At 38.2% G+C, this 16,004-nt stretch overlaps 1 protein-coding gene across 2 annotated transcripts in view; it reads left to right on the top strand.

The window, feature by feature from the left end:
* Positions 1–14,664, top strand: part of MED14 (mediator complex subunit 14) — a 58,044-nt gene extending 43,380 nt beyond the window's left edge. For both annotated transcript variants that reach the window (XM_075913119.2, XM_075913110.2), the window contains exons 24-31: positions 737–868; positions 2,347–2,526; positions 3,445–3,680; positions 5,060–5,239; positions 6,760–6,867; positions 7,356–7,481; positions 8,881–9,070; positions 14,069–14,664. In XM_075913119.2, coding sequence (XP_075769234.2) covers positions 737–868; positions 2,347–2,526; positions 3,445–3,680; positions 5,060–5,239; positions 6,760–6,867; positions 7,356–7,481; positions 8,881–9,070; positions 14,069–14,142 — 1,226 coding nt within the window. In that variant the 3' untranslated portion in view covers positions 14,143–14,664. The remainder of the gene's footprint in view (positions 1–736; positions 869–2,346; positions 2,527–3,444; positions 3,681–5,059; positions 5,240–6,759; positions 6,868–7,355; positions 7,482–8,880; positions 9,071–14,068) is intronic.
* The last annotated feature ends 1,340 nt before the right edge of the window (positions 14,665–16,004 follow it).

Consider the following 16,004-nt stretch of genomic DNA (forward strand, 5'->3'; position numbering starts at 1 on the left):
GTTGGTTCTCAATCCTGTATTTGGCAATAAGTATTATGGAATGTAAGCTTTTTATATTCTCAATAATAGTATGATTTATTGCATACTTCTCTCCTACTTATCTCTTCTGTTACTTGTGAGGCATGTGCAGAGTGGTTGGTCTTAGTTACACGAAATGTGAGCTCTGTATGAACTTGAACCATAATTGACATTTACTGTACTTGCATAACATAGAATTTTTTTAAATGTTCCTAATGTGGTCAAATCAAAATCTTCATTTAAACTGAAAAGTCTGTTTTAGCTTTCTACTTCCAAATGTTTCCACATGGGTCAAGACTAAAAATTAAGTGAAAAATTCAAAAGGCTCTGAAGATACAGCTTAAATTGGAAATTGTTATACAATCTTAATTGTAGTTGATGTGCCTGCTGAAAACTATTATATCTATTACCTAAAGATGTCATGTACTGTACATGTAGAATGTACTATAGAATTTCTAGTTCACATTAACATTTGAAGTAAGATTGGTTACTGTATAAATTAGAATCCTGTCTCCTCAATAAGAGTGTACTATTGCTGATTGCAGTCTAAGATACAGCTTCTGGGGGTAAAGTACATTTTTACAAGGCTAGTATGACATGTCCCAAAAACTGAGACCATGTTTTTTTCTGATTTTCTTTGTTATTTATTTACTCAAGTTTTTGAAAGAAAAGTAGGATACATAATGAATTGCTCTTTGCATCTGGGTGTCTTTATTAGGAAATCTTCATGCTGCAAGCTCCCCTAGTGGTGCTTTGAGAGCTCCATCACCAGCATCATTTGGGCCAACTCCTTCACCTTCCTCCCTTGGAATAACAATGGGACAAACAGCTAATTTTGCCAGCCCACACGGTATGTTCTTGTAGGAGTACATCCTTATATTGATATGAACAGTAAACTGTTTCTTAATATTGTTTCTCTACACAGACTTATACAGTGTGAGTGAGGCAAAGGTGAAATTGAGAGTGTGCGCCACTCCTCTCCTGTGTTCCCTCCCCTCCCCCGATGCGGTGCACTAGTAAGACACTAGCCGGCCTGTGGTGGGGCACAGGATGCAAGGGCATCCTGGTCAGTGTGGTACCAACTGCCCCAGTGCTCAGGTGGTTGGACAACGTGGTCTCCAGTGCTCGGGCTTCCCCCACCCTCTGCTCTTCTTTGATGATACCCCCTGGTACTCTGTCCCATCACAACCTCCCAGCCCTCTGTTCCCCCTAAGGGGGAGATGCAATTAAGTTTCTTTCACCCCCTGAAATGAGGTAATATTTTTTTATCGGACCAAATTCTGTTGATGGACGAGACCACCTTTTGAGCTACGTAGAGAACTTCAGGTCTGGAGATTTACACTGTGTGAAAAAAATGAATGTTCAGCAATTGGCTTCAAATAGCAGTTTGTGCTGATGTGGATTTCTTGGTAATTATCGTTACACAAATGGATTCATCTACCTTGGGGTGTTGCTAGGCTATTGAAAATTGAGTACCAACCACTAACCATCCTTTACTACTCTCAAGAAAATTGAGCTAGTCCTAGACTATCACTAAGAAGCCATGGTTTCAGCAGATTTTAATTACTTTAACCTGTATCTTTAAATGCAAAACAACTCCTCTTGAATCATGGAAGTGAAGCTATTGATAACAGGCTAAAGAGATCCAGCAATTTAACTTGACATTTGTTGACCAAGTCTTGATGTTTTATAGTATACAAAAACATACACCTGATCCTTCCCCCTTGCTTCAGTTATTGAATTACTTGGAAAATTCAAATTACTTTTGCTATAATTACATTGTTAGATTTTGCTCTTGATAGCACCACTATTTCTTAAATCACCAGCAATTGAAAGTGGATTTTATTTTTCAGCATATCAGTCAAGTAACTGAGAAACAGTCTGTTGTAGATGCTACAGTCTGATTTATTCTGAGAAACATACACCAATTGATTTTATTATGGAACTTTTACTGCAGTGAAATTACATTTTTCTCAAGTAAACTGTACCCTTTGTCTTTCACTGTGTCTAGCTTTCATACAGTAGTGGGAGGTAAAGACCTGCAGTAGTCAGTGTGGAAAGATCTTTTTGCAGAATTTAGCCCATGACCAATAGAATTTAAAAACAAAGCAATATGTATGTAAACTTCCATTTTAAATTAATTCTTTAAAATTCTTACATTTTACATACAGCTACAAATAGAGAATTAGGTAAAAGGAATTGGATGCTATATGCCATACTGGTATTTTACACTGAAATTCAGAATATTCTGAACTCATTGTGAGTGATCCATAGTTTCTGCCATTTAAGAAAAACTTGAAAAAAAAAATAACCAAGGGATTTTCACAGGTACCATAGACCCTAGTTCACCGTACACAATGATGTCGCCTAGTCAGCGTGCAGGAAATTGGCCAGGATCTCCTCAAGTGTCTGGTCCCTCACCAGCAGCACGCATGCCTGGAATGTCACCAGCCAATCCTTCTCTCCATTCTCCGGTCCCAGATGCCTCTCATTCCCCACGAGCTGGAAGTAAGTTATGTTTAACAATATTAGAATTGTGAAACATTTAGTTACTATTTCTAGTTCCATCTCTTTTGTGGCATTCCTTATTTATCTGCTACCCTTTCATAGTAAAGTAATAGTCTGCTATGTATATGCATTTATTCTGGCATAGTGTGAGTCTTAAGTAATATAAAATGGAGGGCAAATCAAATTATGGTTAGCAGTGAATCTATTTTTATCTGGTTCTGAAAATTTTTTGTTTATTTACTGAGCAGTTGAAACGTTTAGCCTTTGATAGCTGAAGGTGAGGAGAAGTTAACTGAATAGTAGCACTAGTGCAAAGAAGATCCAAAAGTATGTTGGTATACAAGAATAGTAAAATATCACATTTCAACACGGTAAAATGATCTTGGCAAGATGGTTTTAACTATACTTTTTGATCACTTCTGCCAATCGATTGAGTATGAAGTTGCAAAATGCTGGCTTGCACTTAAACTTTGTGGCTTGGGGGATTAAAAGAGGACTAATATACTAGTTGCTACCATTACTGAGATTCTCTGCATGGGTTGAGTGGAATGGCTGTAACTACTTGACTTTGTAGCAATAGCTGGGCCTCTACAGTAGTAGTTGCCCTACAACAAATGCCCTTGAGGAGGAGCTAACTGGGAAGTTAAAGCAAAGATTAGTCATTAAATATATGAAACCGGCAAGATGAAACATTTTTTTTATACCACCACTATTAGTCTTCCTCCAAACCCATCTCCATTTACTTTTCAGTTTTGTCAATCAGTTCCATCCAGTCTGACCCCTTGCAAGCTCTCTGAGGGCAAGGACTGTCATCTTTGTTACTTTTTTGTGTGTTGTATATACCAAAAAATTGAAAATGTAACTTGCAGTCAAACTCTGTACACTTTCAATAAGTGAGGACTTTTCTATTTCCATCAGGTTCCCAAACAATGCCGACTAATATGCCTCCACCTCGTAAACTACCTCAACGCTCCTGGGCTGCATCCATCCCCACAATCCTCACTCACAGTGCCTTGAATATTCTATTGCTGCCGTCTCCTACTCCTGGGCTTGTACCAGGACTAGCAGGCAGCTATCTTTGCTCCCCTCTAGAGCGATTCCTTGGATCAGTTATTATGAGGCGACACCTTCAGAGGATCATCCAGCAAGAAACGGTACTTAAATGACTAATTTTTAACTCCCTAAGTATTGACTTTCAAGTGTAACTTTCCAACTAGTTCTTTGTCACATTGTATTGTAGGCCTGCTTCATAATAAATAGCAAATGATTGTGTCTCAATTGTAAGTGCTTTTAGCCTCTCAGAAAAAGAGAAAAGTAAGAGCAGATACTCAGAATGCTGCCACTAATAAATGTTTGCTTTCTAGTTGGAATATCATATATATTCAGCCTCTGTTTTGAAGACTTGTGTATAATATATCTAGAACAAATTAAGTCTCGTGATTAGAGTGGGGGCTGAGGAATCAGAAATCCCGTGTGTTCTTTTCCTGGCTCTCTCACTGACTCAAGTATTAAGTTATGAAAAAGGACTGAATTTCCCCATCTCAGTTCTTTTCATCAGTACAATGGACATACTATTTGCCTACCCCTCACATCTGGGATGTGAGGCTTAATTAATGCTAGTAAATCTTTATATGAATATTGTGGATCTCAAACTTACATTTTAACTTTCTTATGCTGTTTATGCTGTTGACAAAATACAACACTAGCATGTCAGTCTATTAATGCAATGTAACACAGGATTAAATCCCCTCCTGATTTAGGTTGACCATATTCTGAAGTCCCTGTCTTCTGGGAAATCCACACTTCTAGATGTGGAGTCTTTCTTACTGTAGTCAGCTAAATATTTGGTCCCTCTGTGTCAGCACTTACATGTCTCCATCATAGTAGTCTTTGAGCTCTTGATAAATTACCTTTCTTAGCTATATGAAAAATATATGAAAAATATCGTGATTTCTCCTCCCCTCACTTGCCTCTTTCTTGGCCCCCACCTCCCCTCAAGAGGAAAAACCTTGTAGTCATATATCCTAGCTGTTCTTAATAATAAATAAATAAATGACTGGTGCCCAGATCTTCTGATACTTAGTCTCTCTGGGTGGAGAACCATTATGGTGTCAGATTATGGATCCCTGATCTTGGAGATGAGATGATTTTACTCTAAGTGATGTATGGATCAGACATGGGGCTGCTTTGAGTTTGACCAACTGGCTGTACATTCCAAGGAGTCATCCACCAGTTGGGAATGACCGGAACTCATCATGTTCCAGCCACACCCTAGGGATGGGGAAGAAGTGCTAAGATTCCCTCCACTGCTGTGGAGAGGCTACTTCTTTGTGCTTCTAAACCAATGCAAAAAGACCACAATTGGGGGGTGGGATCTAGCTCTGTATTGATCCTGAAGTTTCCATGTGGCCAAAACTTAATTGATGCTCTTGTTAAAAGAAATAACCTTTACAATTTTGGGGTGGAGAAAGAGTTTGAGGAGTGAGGCTGCTCAGTGAAGTACTAATTAGATGCATTGTTTCTGTTCCTACAGCTACAGCTAATAAACTCCAATGAACCAGGTGTAATAATGTTCAAGACAGATGCACTGAAGTGCAGGGTTGCCCTGAATCCAAAAACTAACCAGACTTTGCAGCTAAAAGTAACACCTGAAAATGCAGGACAGTGGAAACCAGAGGAACTACAAGTTTTGGAGAAGTTCTTTGAAACAAGAGTATGTACTTAAACTACTAATATTCAGTGTCTTGTTTGTCTATGTTACTTTACACTCGTCTATTCTGCAGCCCTTATTCATGAGTAATTCTCTTTATGTTAGTGGAACTAGTGATTAGAGAAGTGCTGTAGGATAAAAGTAGAGGTGAACAGGTATAGAATCACAGAACATAGAACTGGAAGGGACCTTGAGAGATCATCAAGTCCAGTCCCTGCCCCTCCCGATAGGACCAAGCTCCGACTAGATCAGGGATTCCCAGCCTGGGGAACGTGTACCCCCAGGGGGTATGAGAAGCTTGTCAAGAGGGTACAGGGAATATTTGGTAAATAACTACATTATCGTAACTGAAATATTCCAAAAGTAGTAGTGTTAGTGAAAAAAATTGTGGATTCTAGAGTCTAGAATGTATTTCCTTTCATATTGAATAGGGGATATGGGAAGATTTACTAAAAGCCAAGGAGGTACGGGGACTGAAAAAGGTTGGGAACCCCTGGTCTAGATCATCCCTGTTAGATGTCTATCCAAACTGCTCTTAAATTATCTCCAGTGATGAAGATTCCACAACCTCTCTAGGCAATTTATTCCAGTGTTTAACCACTCTGACAGGAAGTTTTTCCTAATGTTCAGCCTAAACCTCCCTTGCTGCAATTTAAGGCCATTACTACTTATTCTCAGAGGCTAAGGAGAACAATTTTTCTCCCTCCTCCTGCTAGATACTTGAAAATTGCTATCATGTCCCCTCTGTCTTCTCTTTTCTCAACTAAGCATGCCCAATTCTGTCAGTCTTCCCTTGTAGGTCCTGTTTTCTAAACCTTTAATTATTTTTGTTACTCTTTTCTGGACGGTCTCCAGTTTTCCACACCTTTCTTGAAATGTGGCGCCCAGAACAGGACAAAATAGTCCAGCTGAGGCCTAATCAGCACAGAGTAGAGTGGAAGAATGACTTCTCATGTCTCTTGCTTACAACCCTCCTGTTAAAGCATCCCAGAATCATGTTTGCTTGTTTAGCAAAAAGTGTCACACTGTTGACTCATATTTAGCTTGTGGTCCACTATGATCCCTAGATACCTTTCAGCAGTACTCCTTCCTACACAATCACCTCCCATTCTGCGTGTGAGAAAATGATTGTTCCTTCCTAACTGGAGTACTTTGCATTTGTCCTTATTAAACCTCATCCTATTTATCTCCGACCATTTCTCTAGTTTGTCCCAATCATTTTGAATTATGACCCTAGCACTCGCAATCCCTCCCAGCTTGGTATCATCTGCAAACCTAATAATCGTACTCTCTATGCCATCATCTAAATTGTTGATGAAGATACTGAATAGAACTGGTCCCAAAACAGACCCCTGCAGAACCCCAGTTGTTATACCCTTCTAGAATGATTGTGAACTGTTATTAATAGTTATATAGCACAGTTATTAACATGGTTAATAGCACAGTTGTGATGCTATATATATAGCAAATGGACCAATTTTGATCGAGATGTTCAAGTACTAATTGGTATTGTATTACTGTAGGTTGCAGGACCACCATTTAAAGCAAACACGCTAATAGCCTTTACAAAACTACTAGGAGCTCCTACACATATCCTCAGGGACTGTGTGCACATCATGAAACTGGAGTTGGTAAGTTACATTTTTTTTTAAACTTTGTTCACAACATTTAGTCTTTTGAACTCTAAAGTCTGCATTTAAAATAATAAAAACCTGTTTGGGGTGACTGCAGAATGAATTTGATCCTGTAGTGTAGATGAAAACCCAGAATCTAATGTTAAATTCATAAACTCAGTAAAGATGTGTTCATTGCGCTTGTTACTAAGAGATCAAGAAAACTTGTTCTCTTCCTACTTGAAGTATTTGGCAAAAATCACACAACTCTGTGCGTATGTATCTTTTCATTGCTATCTCAGTGTAGATTCACAGAACCATTTTCATAGCAAGAGGAGATTGGTTTACTCTTAATTAAATGTGTATTAAGTGTAAAATCACCTGAAAACTTGACAGGTCTAGTCTAACTGCGTGTAACTGTACCAACATGTTACAGTAATCAAATACCTATGTTACCTTAATGTGCCTTGCTTTATCATGTTCTCTGTGGCATGTTTTTAAAACAGTTCCCTGATCAAGCAAGCCAATTGAAATGGAATGTGCAGTTTTGTTTAACAATTCCTCCCAGTGCCCCACCAATTGCACCTCCAGGAACACCTGCTGTTGTGCTGAAATCCAAAATGTTGTTTTTTGTAAGTATAACAGCTGTTTCTATTAAAAGCTGAAGCATGAACAGGGTGTGAAAGAAGAGCAGTGTTACTAGCCAGCTAGTGGCAGGGTCAGTTCTGTAAATCTGGCTTTTGTCTGCATGTGGTGTGGTTACTCTTGGCTAATGACAGGCTAAAAATGGTGCTGTTGCAAGAGGTCTAGGGTTGTATACGGTTTTTCTATAACTCGTTCACCCCACTTATTTCTCTTCTGTGGATTTAACCCTGTATCTGTTCCTGTGTGCCTTTTTTAGCTAGTCTTCCTTTTTGCTCTCTGGAGATGCTGTGATAAAGTATGATGAAATGAATTGCTTGGTGCCAGTCTGTGTGTCCTGGCCTTTCTGTTCTTTGCTGAAATACTGTGGGATAACTGCTTGCATTTTCTCAGAGTGCTGTGATACCAGTGTGGTCTGGTGTGAGGAAGCCACGATGTGGACACGAACTGACCTGTGTTAATTAGGGATGTCAACGGTTAAACAGTAAGCATCACCCTTACATGGTGATAGTTAATGGTTAACCAATGGCTTAGCTGGGCTGGAGCAGCTCCCCATCCAAGGCGGACAGGCGGCTGCTCTAACCTGGTCAGGCCTGCTGCCCTGCCCAATGGGCAGGAGGCGTTCCAGCCTGGCCAGAGCAGTTCCCATCTGCGGCCGAGCCCCAGCCTGGCTGGAGCAGCCCGCCCCCATTTAAGAGGTTTACCAGTTAAACATAACAGTTAACTGATTAAACAGGATTTTACATCTCTAGTGTTAATTGTCAGGTTTAGATGATGGTGCCTTTAACCAGTTACACAATCAGCAGTACAGGCAGTGCACATGGGTCCATGAGAGGTTCTCAGTTGTAGTGTCTTGAGACTAGATGTAGATTATTCCTAATTATTGAGTTATCTATAAAATATGAGTTCTGTATAAAATGTATGCCTAGAAATGTTTAACCATTTTAGAAGTGTTGCTGAAATGAGCAGTTGTGTTTTGGACAGTGGACTCTCATAAAAACTGAAGCATGGATGGTGTTACGCAATAGGATGAAGACAGAATATGGAATGCTATGGCCACAATTCATTTGTCTTCAATAGCTTTTCTTATGTATAGAATCTTTATATGAAACTTCATTTTTGGATGTTACTGTATTGAAGGGGTTCCCCACATTGGGATAATTTTAAAGGGAAATGAAATAAAAAAAGGACCCAAGTACAAATTAGGGCCGTGGTGTTCAACCAGTTCTGAAGCAGTAGCCACTAGAGTGGCTACTGCTATAGTGAACTAGCCACACATGGCTAGTGATTAGCGTGTTGGACACCACGGATGGCTTTCAGTAGCAAGGCAGCTTGTGTGTGTCTGAAAAATACTATTCCATGTTAATGCACTTTTTATTTTACCCACAGCTTCAGTTAACACAGAAAGCTACAGTCCCACAGGAAGCCGTTAGCATTATTGTCCCAATCATTTACGATATGGCTTCGGGTACAACGCAACAGGCAGACATTCCCAGGCAGCAGAACTCTTCCGTTGCTGCTCCCATGTTGGTTAGCAGTATTCTAAAGAGGTTTGCAGAACTGAATTCTCCACGACCAGGTACTGTACATATCCAATAGACAGAACTCAAGAAGTATTCAGACTTAAGAATAAGTGGAATTTAGTTTTAGTGATTTGTATTGCATGTCTGTGTGGAGAGAGGATCAATCAGGTGATCTACAAGTCCTGACATGAGGATTAATTTATGTGTAAGTGATTACTGTTGAGACGGTCATTTGTGCCAGATGGTTGTATTAATGGCACAAGCTAGTTTACTGTTTGTCTAGGAGGTAGAATGCATGTATTTTGATGTGGCTTATTCTACTTCAGTTACAGCAACATAGTGTTCATGGGTGGACTTTGTGTAAATAACAATTGCAGTGCTGTGGTAACACATCTGATTTCATGGTTTACCATAGGTTGATAAACCATTTTCAATAGAATAGTTTAAAGATATACTAAAGCACTGATCAAATGCTGTCCATGTATTGTGAAGAATGAAAAATGATCTGAGTGATTAATTGAATGTACGCTCTACCAGTGTCGTCATGGGTGCAATGAAAACTTTCACTTTCTACCAAATGTGCTGTGAAGCTCTTGCATGTAAGTTGTTCATAGAAATGAAAACTGTTTCATTTTGCTGCAACATTTTTATTTAACCACTGAAAAAACTTTTTCAAAACACACCAGCAGCAGAGTTTAAATGGCGAACTCAAAGGCTGAATTCTGCTTCTGTTTTAAGTATTTATATATCTAAATCACAATACTTTTGTTATGCGTGGTGCTTTATTTGGAGTTACAGAATTTTAGAATGTTGACATCCATGTCATGGTTAGGGATGTGCATATTTTTATGAAAATCATGGCAAGAAGTTCACAATAATATTGCATCTTCTGTTATATTACATTTAATAGCTATGTAGATGAGTAGAGGGGGAAATAAGTCTTGGGCAAGGCTTCCCAGACTTCCTGGGGTCCTCTACTGTAATTCCTTCTGTGGCTTGTCTCTTATCCCATGTTAGGTCCTTTCTGAGCACTAGAACCCAAACAGGATGGGAAAGAGGGCAGCTGAACTTGCAGAAGGAACTTTGAACTTGCAGTTTCATTTTTCCAAGGGCCAAAATATAGTGTGTGAAAGCTCAGTCCAACACTACTTCCCCATTTTTAAATGTAAAGATAAATAGTTTTGGGCACTTTATTACTGAGCATGTTGCGTATAAGAGGACATGTTTGTTCCACTTATCTAATCAAGCATAATTGTTTACAATTAATAACTGATTATTTTGATGTTTTAGAATCGCATCCTGTACAATGATTTTTTAACAAGTAGTTTTACCCATAATATTTCTGTACACGATAGATTGGAATGCTCAGTTGGATAAATAGCGCTCCTTCAAAAAACAAAGTTCAATGAAAGTATCAGAAGTACAAGTTCTCTCTCATTGAGTGCTAGTAGAGGGAAAATATAGGTATATCTCTGACCTCAATGTAGTCTCATAGATCCTGAAGTTATGATTAAATGAAATTCAATCTTCAAAACTACTTGGAATCCTAAATCATCTTGTAATGAGATGGGATACAGCCCAAGGAACAGAATGGGGACAAGAAAAACGTGTATTGGAAAAGAGCTCATGTCCTCAAGTGGGATGCTAGCCAATCAAGGAAATGGGTGGAGAAGAGTAAGTCATCCCTGGTGTACTCCAGCCCCATTTCTACAAGGATATAGTATCTATATTGATGTGTTTTTAAAAAATGCAGGGGAGGGTCCATTTTCTGGAAATTTTTGAAATGCTGGATGCAATTTACTGCCATTTTAAATATTTAAACCAGGTGAAAAGATACATAATTGGTTAGAAGGGGTTCTCCTTCTGTATCTTTGTCCCTGTCCTGGTGAAGGAGAAGTATAAGAGGCTGGGGGACAGATCTCTATATACAGAAGGAGTGAATAGAGGTTTCCTAGATGGGACCTCCCTTCTAACAAATGCTATTGCAGCTCCACCCACTAGTTGAAAGGATTGGGAGACCCAGAAGCATCCCAGAAAGGCACTAGTTCCTGCTGATTTCGCTAAAGATTCCCCTGCTTGGTGAATTTTCAGCACACCAGCCAGAGTGGAACCAGGGAAAAGAGGTAGAGTTTCCTGCCTGGTGTTAGCTGAGGAAGGAGAACTCTAATACTTCGAATGCTTCCAATCCATTGTCAGAAACTATAGTTGTTGCATGAGTGTATCCATAAATATGGTTTAGGAAAATGCCTCAAATTGTTTAATTTCAACAAAGACAAATGCCTATTGTCTGAATCATTGTGACTGTAGCTGATAAATGTTCCATCTTTGTGGTTATAAAAACACCCACTGTAGGAATGTGATTTGTAGCAATAAAAATGACAGCAAATGGCAAGACTGACTTACCTGTGTTATGCTCACAACTGAAATATTTGAGGAAGAGGGAGACAAATGAGATGAAATGATTACAAATCCATGAAGTAACACTTATGGTACTCTTTACACTTATTGTATACTATAATCAGTGTTGCCTAATTTTGGCTGTATATTTTACCTTGCTCTCACTTTTTGTGAGAGAGTATTTTGTACTCAACTTCATTTCTTTTTAATAAAATCCTGGTAACTGAAAAGTGGCTTTTTTGGCAGAGTTTTATTTTCAGGTACCTGTTGTTAAACACTGCCTAAATCTTTGTTCCTCTAAAATGTTAACTCCTAATGAATATTCAGTTAATCTCTTCTAAGAAAGATACCTGTTCCTATCTGCCCAAAAGGAAATCAAATGCTAATTGGTCAGCAAAAGATTAACCTTAAATTGATAAAAGGCAGAGGATCCAAGAGAAAATAGCATTTTGTGGACCAATATGATTAAGCTTGTACTTCAATCCTATAAGATGCCCTAAACAGGTGGATAGAACTCTGTGAATCTGCAGATATCTGTGGATCATTTTTGCAGATGCAGATACCAATTCTGTATCTGAAGAGGGCTCTACAGGTGGACCCTGCAGGGCTGCTAGGGTTGCACTTCACCTGAGCTAACCTTTCCTGAATATCTGGTTTTCAATGTGGTACTGCATTTTATGTAGCCAACTTTTGTAGCTGGTTGTATGATGCAAAAAGATGAACGGTTCAAAGACATGCTGTGACTATTCGGTTCAGCAGTCAGGATTAATGGCTCCCAGTGCACTCTGTTCTAATCAGTTGGATCGTACCCTGGTCCCTCAAAAGCAAAACATAACAGATATTAATTGACACTGTTTAAGTAAAACCAATGAGGAGTCCTGTGGCAATTTAGAGACTAATATATATTAGGGGATAAGCTTTCACGGGTAAAAGCCACTGGGGTTTTCACCCACAAAAACTTATGCCCTAATATATACCTGTTAGTTTCTGAGGGTACGTCTACACAGCAGGGCAAAAGTCGAATTAAGCTGTGCAACTTCAACTATGTCAATTGCATAGCTGAAGTCGAAATAGCTTAACTCGACATTTGGAGCTGTTTACACAACGGGAAGTCGAAGGAAGAACACTCGTCCTTCGACTTCCCTTATTCCTTGTGAAATGACGGTTACCATGAGTCAGAATAAGAAGTCCTCCAGCTCAACATTATTTAAAAATAAAGGCTTGTAGTATACACATGCACTATGTTATTTTGGAATAACGCCTGTTGTTTTGGAGTAATACTGCTGTGTAGGTATTGCTTAAGGTGCCACAGGACTCCTAATTGTTTTTGCAAATACAGACTAACGAGGCTACCTCTACGAGACTGCTTAAGTGGTCCAAAGTTAAGTGGAGAGAGGAAGCATGCAGCCCAAAGAACTGACTAGGTGAAAACTTACACTTTATTTTCTAAATTGTACCAGTAATACACTTCCTGAGAGAAAGGAATTAGGAAACTGTGTAGCCTAAAATCTGGAGTCTTGCTGGAATAAAAATGAGAATTTCTTGATGTTGGCTTGTGGTGATTATATATTTTTATGTTTTTGTCAAATTCTTCTAAGGAATTGTTTAGATCATTGAAACCAAACTGCATAACAAATAGGGACATTTTGGGAACTTTTTGCTGGAAGTGCTTGCTGCTTGCTTATGAGAAACGTCTGGCTTTGAAGAATTTTCCATTTCAGAAAAGTAGAAATTTTGGATTGCCCATGTCTCACTTTAAAAAAATGTCAAACAGTGAAATAACTTTTCACTTCAAAATTTGTAAATTCAAATGAAAAGTTAAAAACAAAACACAATGTTTCAGCTGAGCCCATAAAAAAATCTTTTGTGGGCTTTTTTCCTAATTTATTTTTTAGGATGCGGAATTTTTTTGACACCTTAAATTCTTGTGGGATGGGAAACCATTTCTCACCGAGCACTAGTTTCAGACTTCTTGGGTTTTTTTAAAAGTAATTTATCTGCTGCTGATACTCAAATAATATGAACATTTTTGTCACTTCTTTGAAGTTATGAAACCAAATAATTGTATACGGTGCAGCATTTGTAAGCTTGTTATGAACAGGTGACAGAAGAACTAGACATTCCCTGTAAGATAAATCATCCCATGGATCCATGAGGCTCAAAAGGTATTGGAGTCTTAATACTAGCTCCCACTAGCATCTGACAGAGTCTGCTGACCGATTCAAGTTGAAATTACCTTACTTAACAAATTCACAAACTTAACCCTGTTGGAATAAATGAGTTTGGGAACTTGTTCCAGAGGTACAAAAACAACATCCTGAAATGACACATTCATACAAGCCAAGTCCCTGAGGTCAGTGTAATTTGCAAGTCTTAACAGCGCACTGTCTTGAAGGCCAGTTCCCTTCTAAGGCTAAAACTGTAGGCTAAACAACATTTCAACACTGGTGAACCAGCCAGTGTGGGCAAATTTAGTTGCTTAAATGATGTTACAGTAGTTTTAAACAGTATTTAAAAATCTCAAAGCACTGTGTGAGTTCCAGTGTGGAGTGAGCTTGTGTGGCATGCTTTGCTTGCTGGTTACACATTAAATTAACCCCTGATTGTTTGTTTGTTTTTTCTCTGTTATGCTAACCTGTATTTTTTTCCTGTTCCAGGTGAATGCACAATATTTGGAGCTGTACGTGATTTAATGGTTAATCTTGCCCTGCCCCCTGGTGGGCGCCCATAGACACTTTTAAAACAAGACTGAAAAACAAGAAACTAAGGAGCAAAAAAATCAATCTCTGAAGTAAAGACTTCAATAAAAATGGAGAAAAGGACATTTTGACATGTTATGTTTTTTTAAAGAGCTAAATATATTAAACTGGGAAACTTTCAGGGATGCACTTTCATCGAATGATCAACATAACTTTTATATAGTGCTCTTGTATAGTGTGTTTTAATGGGAGACATTTCTGACTAGGTAATAGATTAAAGTGTCAGCTTGCGGCTAATAGATTTAATATTCTGTTTTATACTAAGATTATGAAAATGCCAAACTTATTTGTTTTTTTCTTATGTTTTTGGTGTCATAGATTTGTTTTTTTTAAAGGCAGATTTGTCATTTTGAATACTGTAAAACTGTGACAAACTTTATATTGAAACTGTATTTTAATATTACTGCTTTGAATCTTTAAACAAAATTATTTGGGCTTGTTGTAAACATGACCCCAAAAAGCAATATTTAATAAACTAGATAAAAAACCTTAAACTAAGATTATATTATTTCCATTACATTTTCCCCCTCTCTCCATTATATCACTTTAGGAAATGAGGCATTGTAAAATATTTGACTCTAATTTGATATACCTATTGTCGTAGATGTGACACGTTTAATAATAAAAATACAATCAGGGCTTTTTTTGACCATCTCAGATTACTTTCCTTATCTCTTTCATGTCTGTATGTGTTTTGGCACCATCCTTTCTCTGCTCTCAACTTCATGGAAAAAATAATTTTGCTCCCAAATGATGATTTTTTCACTCTGCTAATAATCATGATTATTTTTAAACTTCAAGGAAGTTGTACTTACATAGTATATCAACTCTACTTTATCATTTAAAAACGTGTTTATAAATTAAGTTTGTTATTATCAAAGTGACACAAAACTACATATGCATAGCAAAGACCTGCATTCTTGTTCTGCCTTTCATGTTAAGGACCACCCTCAAAACATCCTGTTGTTGTTATTGAAATCTTTCATTTTACATATAATGTTAGATGAGGGGTCAAATGGTGGAGGAGAAGCAGAAGAATTACAAAGCCATCTTTTTTCAAAGTGTGTGCAGTGAGGTTGGACAAAAGATTCAAGAGAGCTGTAAGTTGACCAAGAAATTTGAAGAGAGCTTTGTATTTCACTTCTTGAGTTGGGCACTATCTTGGGAAATTGGAAGGTATGGAAAAGTTTCAGTCTTAATAAAGATTCGCAGATAGTTCTATTGATCACTCATTCATCTTAAGAATCAATTCCAGATTTTTAAAAGCTCTTCATGGAATTACTCTTGCCTGTTTTATAGATGGTGTGTCTCCACTCTCTTTAGTGTCTGCTTCCTTGTCTTCCTACTTGCATCTTTCCTTTCTGGTGAGAGAGCCACCTCTTCTGAAGTTCCTGCTATCTTGGAACATCATTCATTTTGGTCTCCGCCTCAAATTTCAGCTACAATCCTTTTTCCCCCCCTTCTGTGTATATTGGTTTCTTTCACCCTTTTTTATCTCTTGTGTAAAAGGTGGTTTAACTCTATACGTTTGAAACTTTTAACCTAGTTCACTGGGATTAAGACAATGACCCCTTCCAAAAAACTTAGAAATGCTGTTGTTTAACTAGAGAGGTATTCAACCCCTGTCTTCACGTCTAGGTTGAAAATAGAAACAAAATGGGCATGCCCTAACGGTGTCTGAAGTAGACTAGAACTCTCAGAGCTGAAAGTGTTACATCAGATACCAGAGTCTGTTACTGTTTGTGGTGTGATAATTCTCATATCCAGTAACTGCTTGCCCTAAGGGACCAGCTTCTGTAAAAAGGAATGTGATCAGTGTTTCATTAATGATCAA

The sequence above is a fragment of the Pelodiscus sinensis genome, chromosome 1 (assembly GCF_052426305.1).
Source record: "Pelodiscus sinensis isolate ZL-2025 chromosome 1, ASM5242630v1, whole genome shotgun sequence".
NCBI classification, from domain to species: Eukaryota; Metazoa; Chordata; order Testudines; family Trionychidae; genus Pelodiscus; species Pelodiscus sinensis.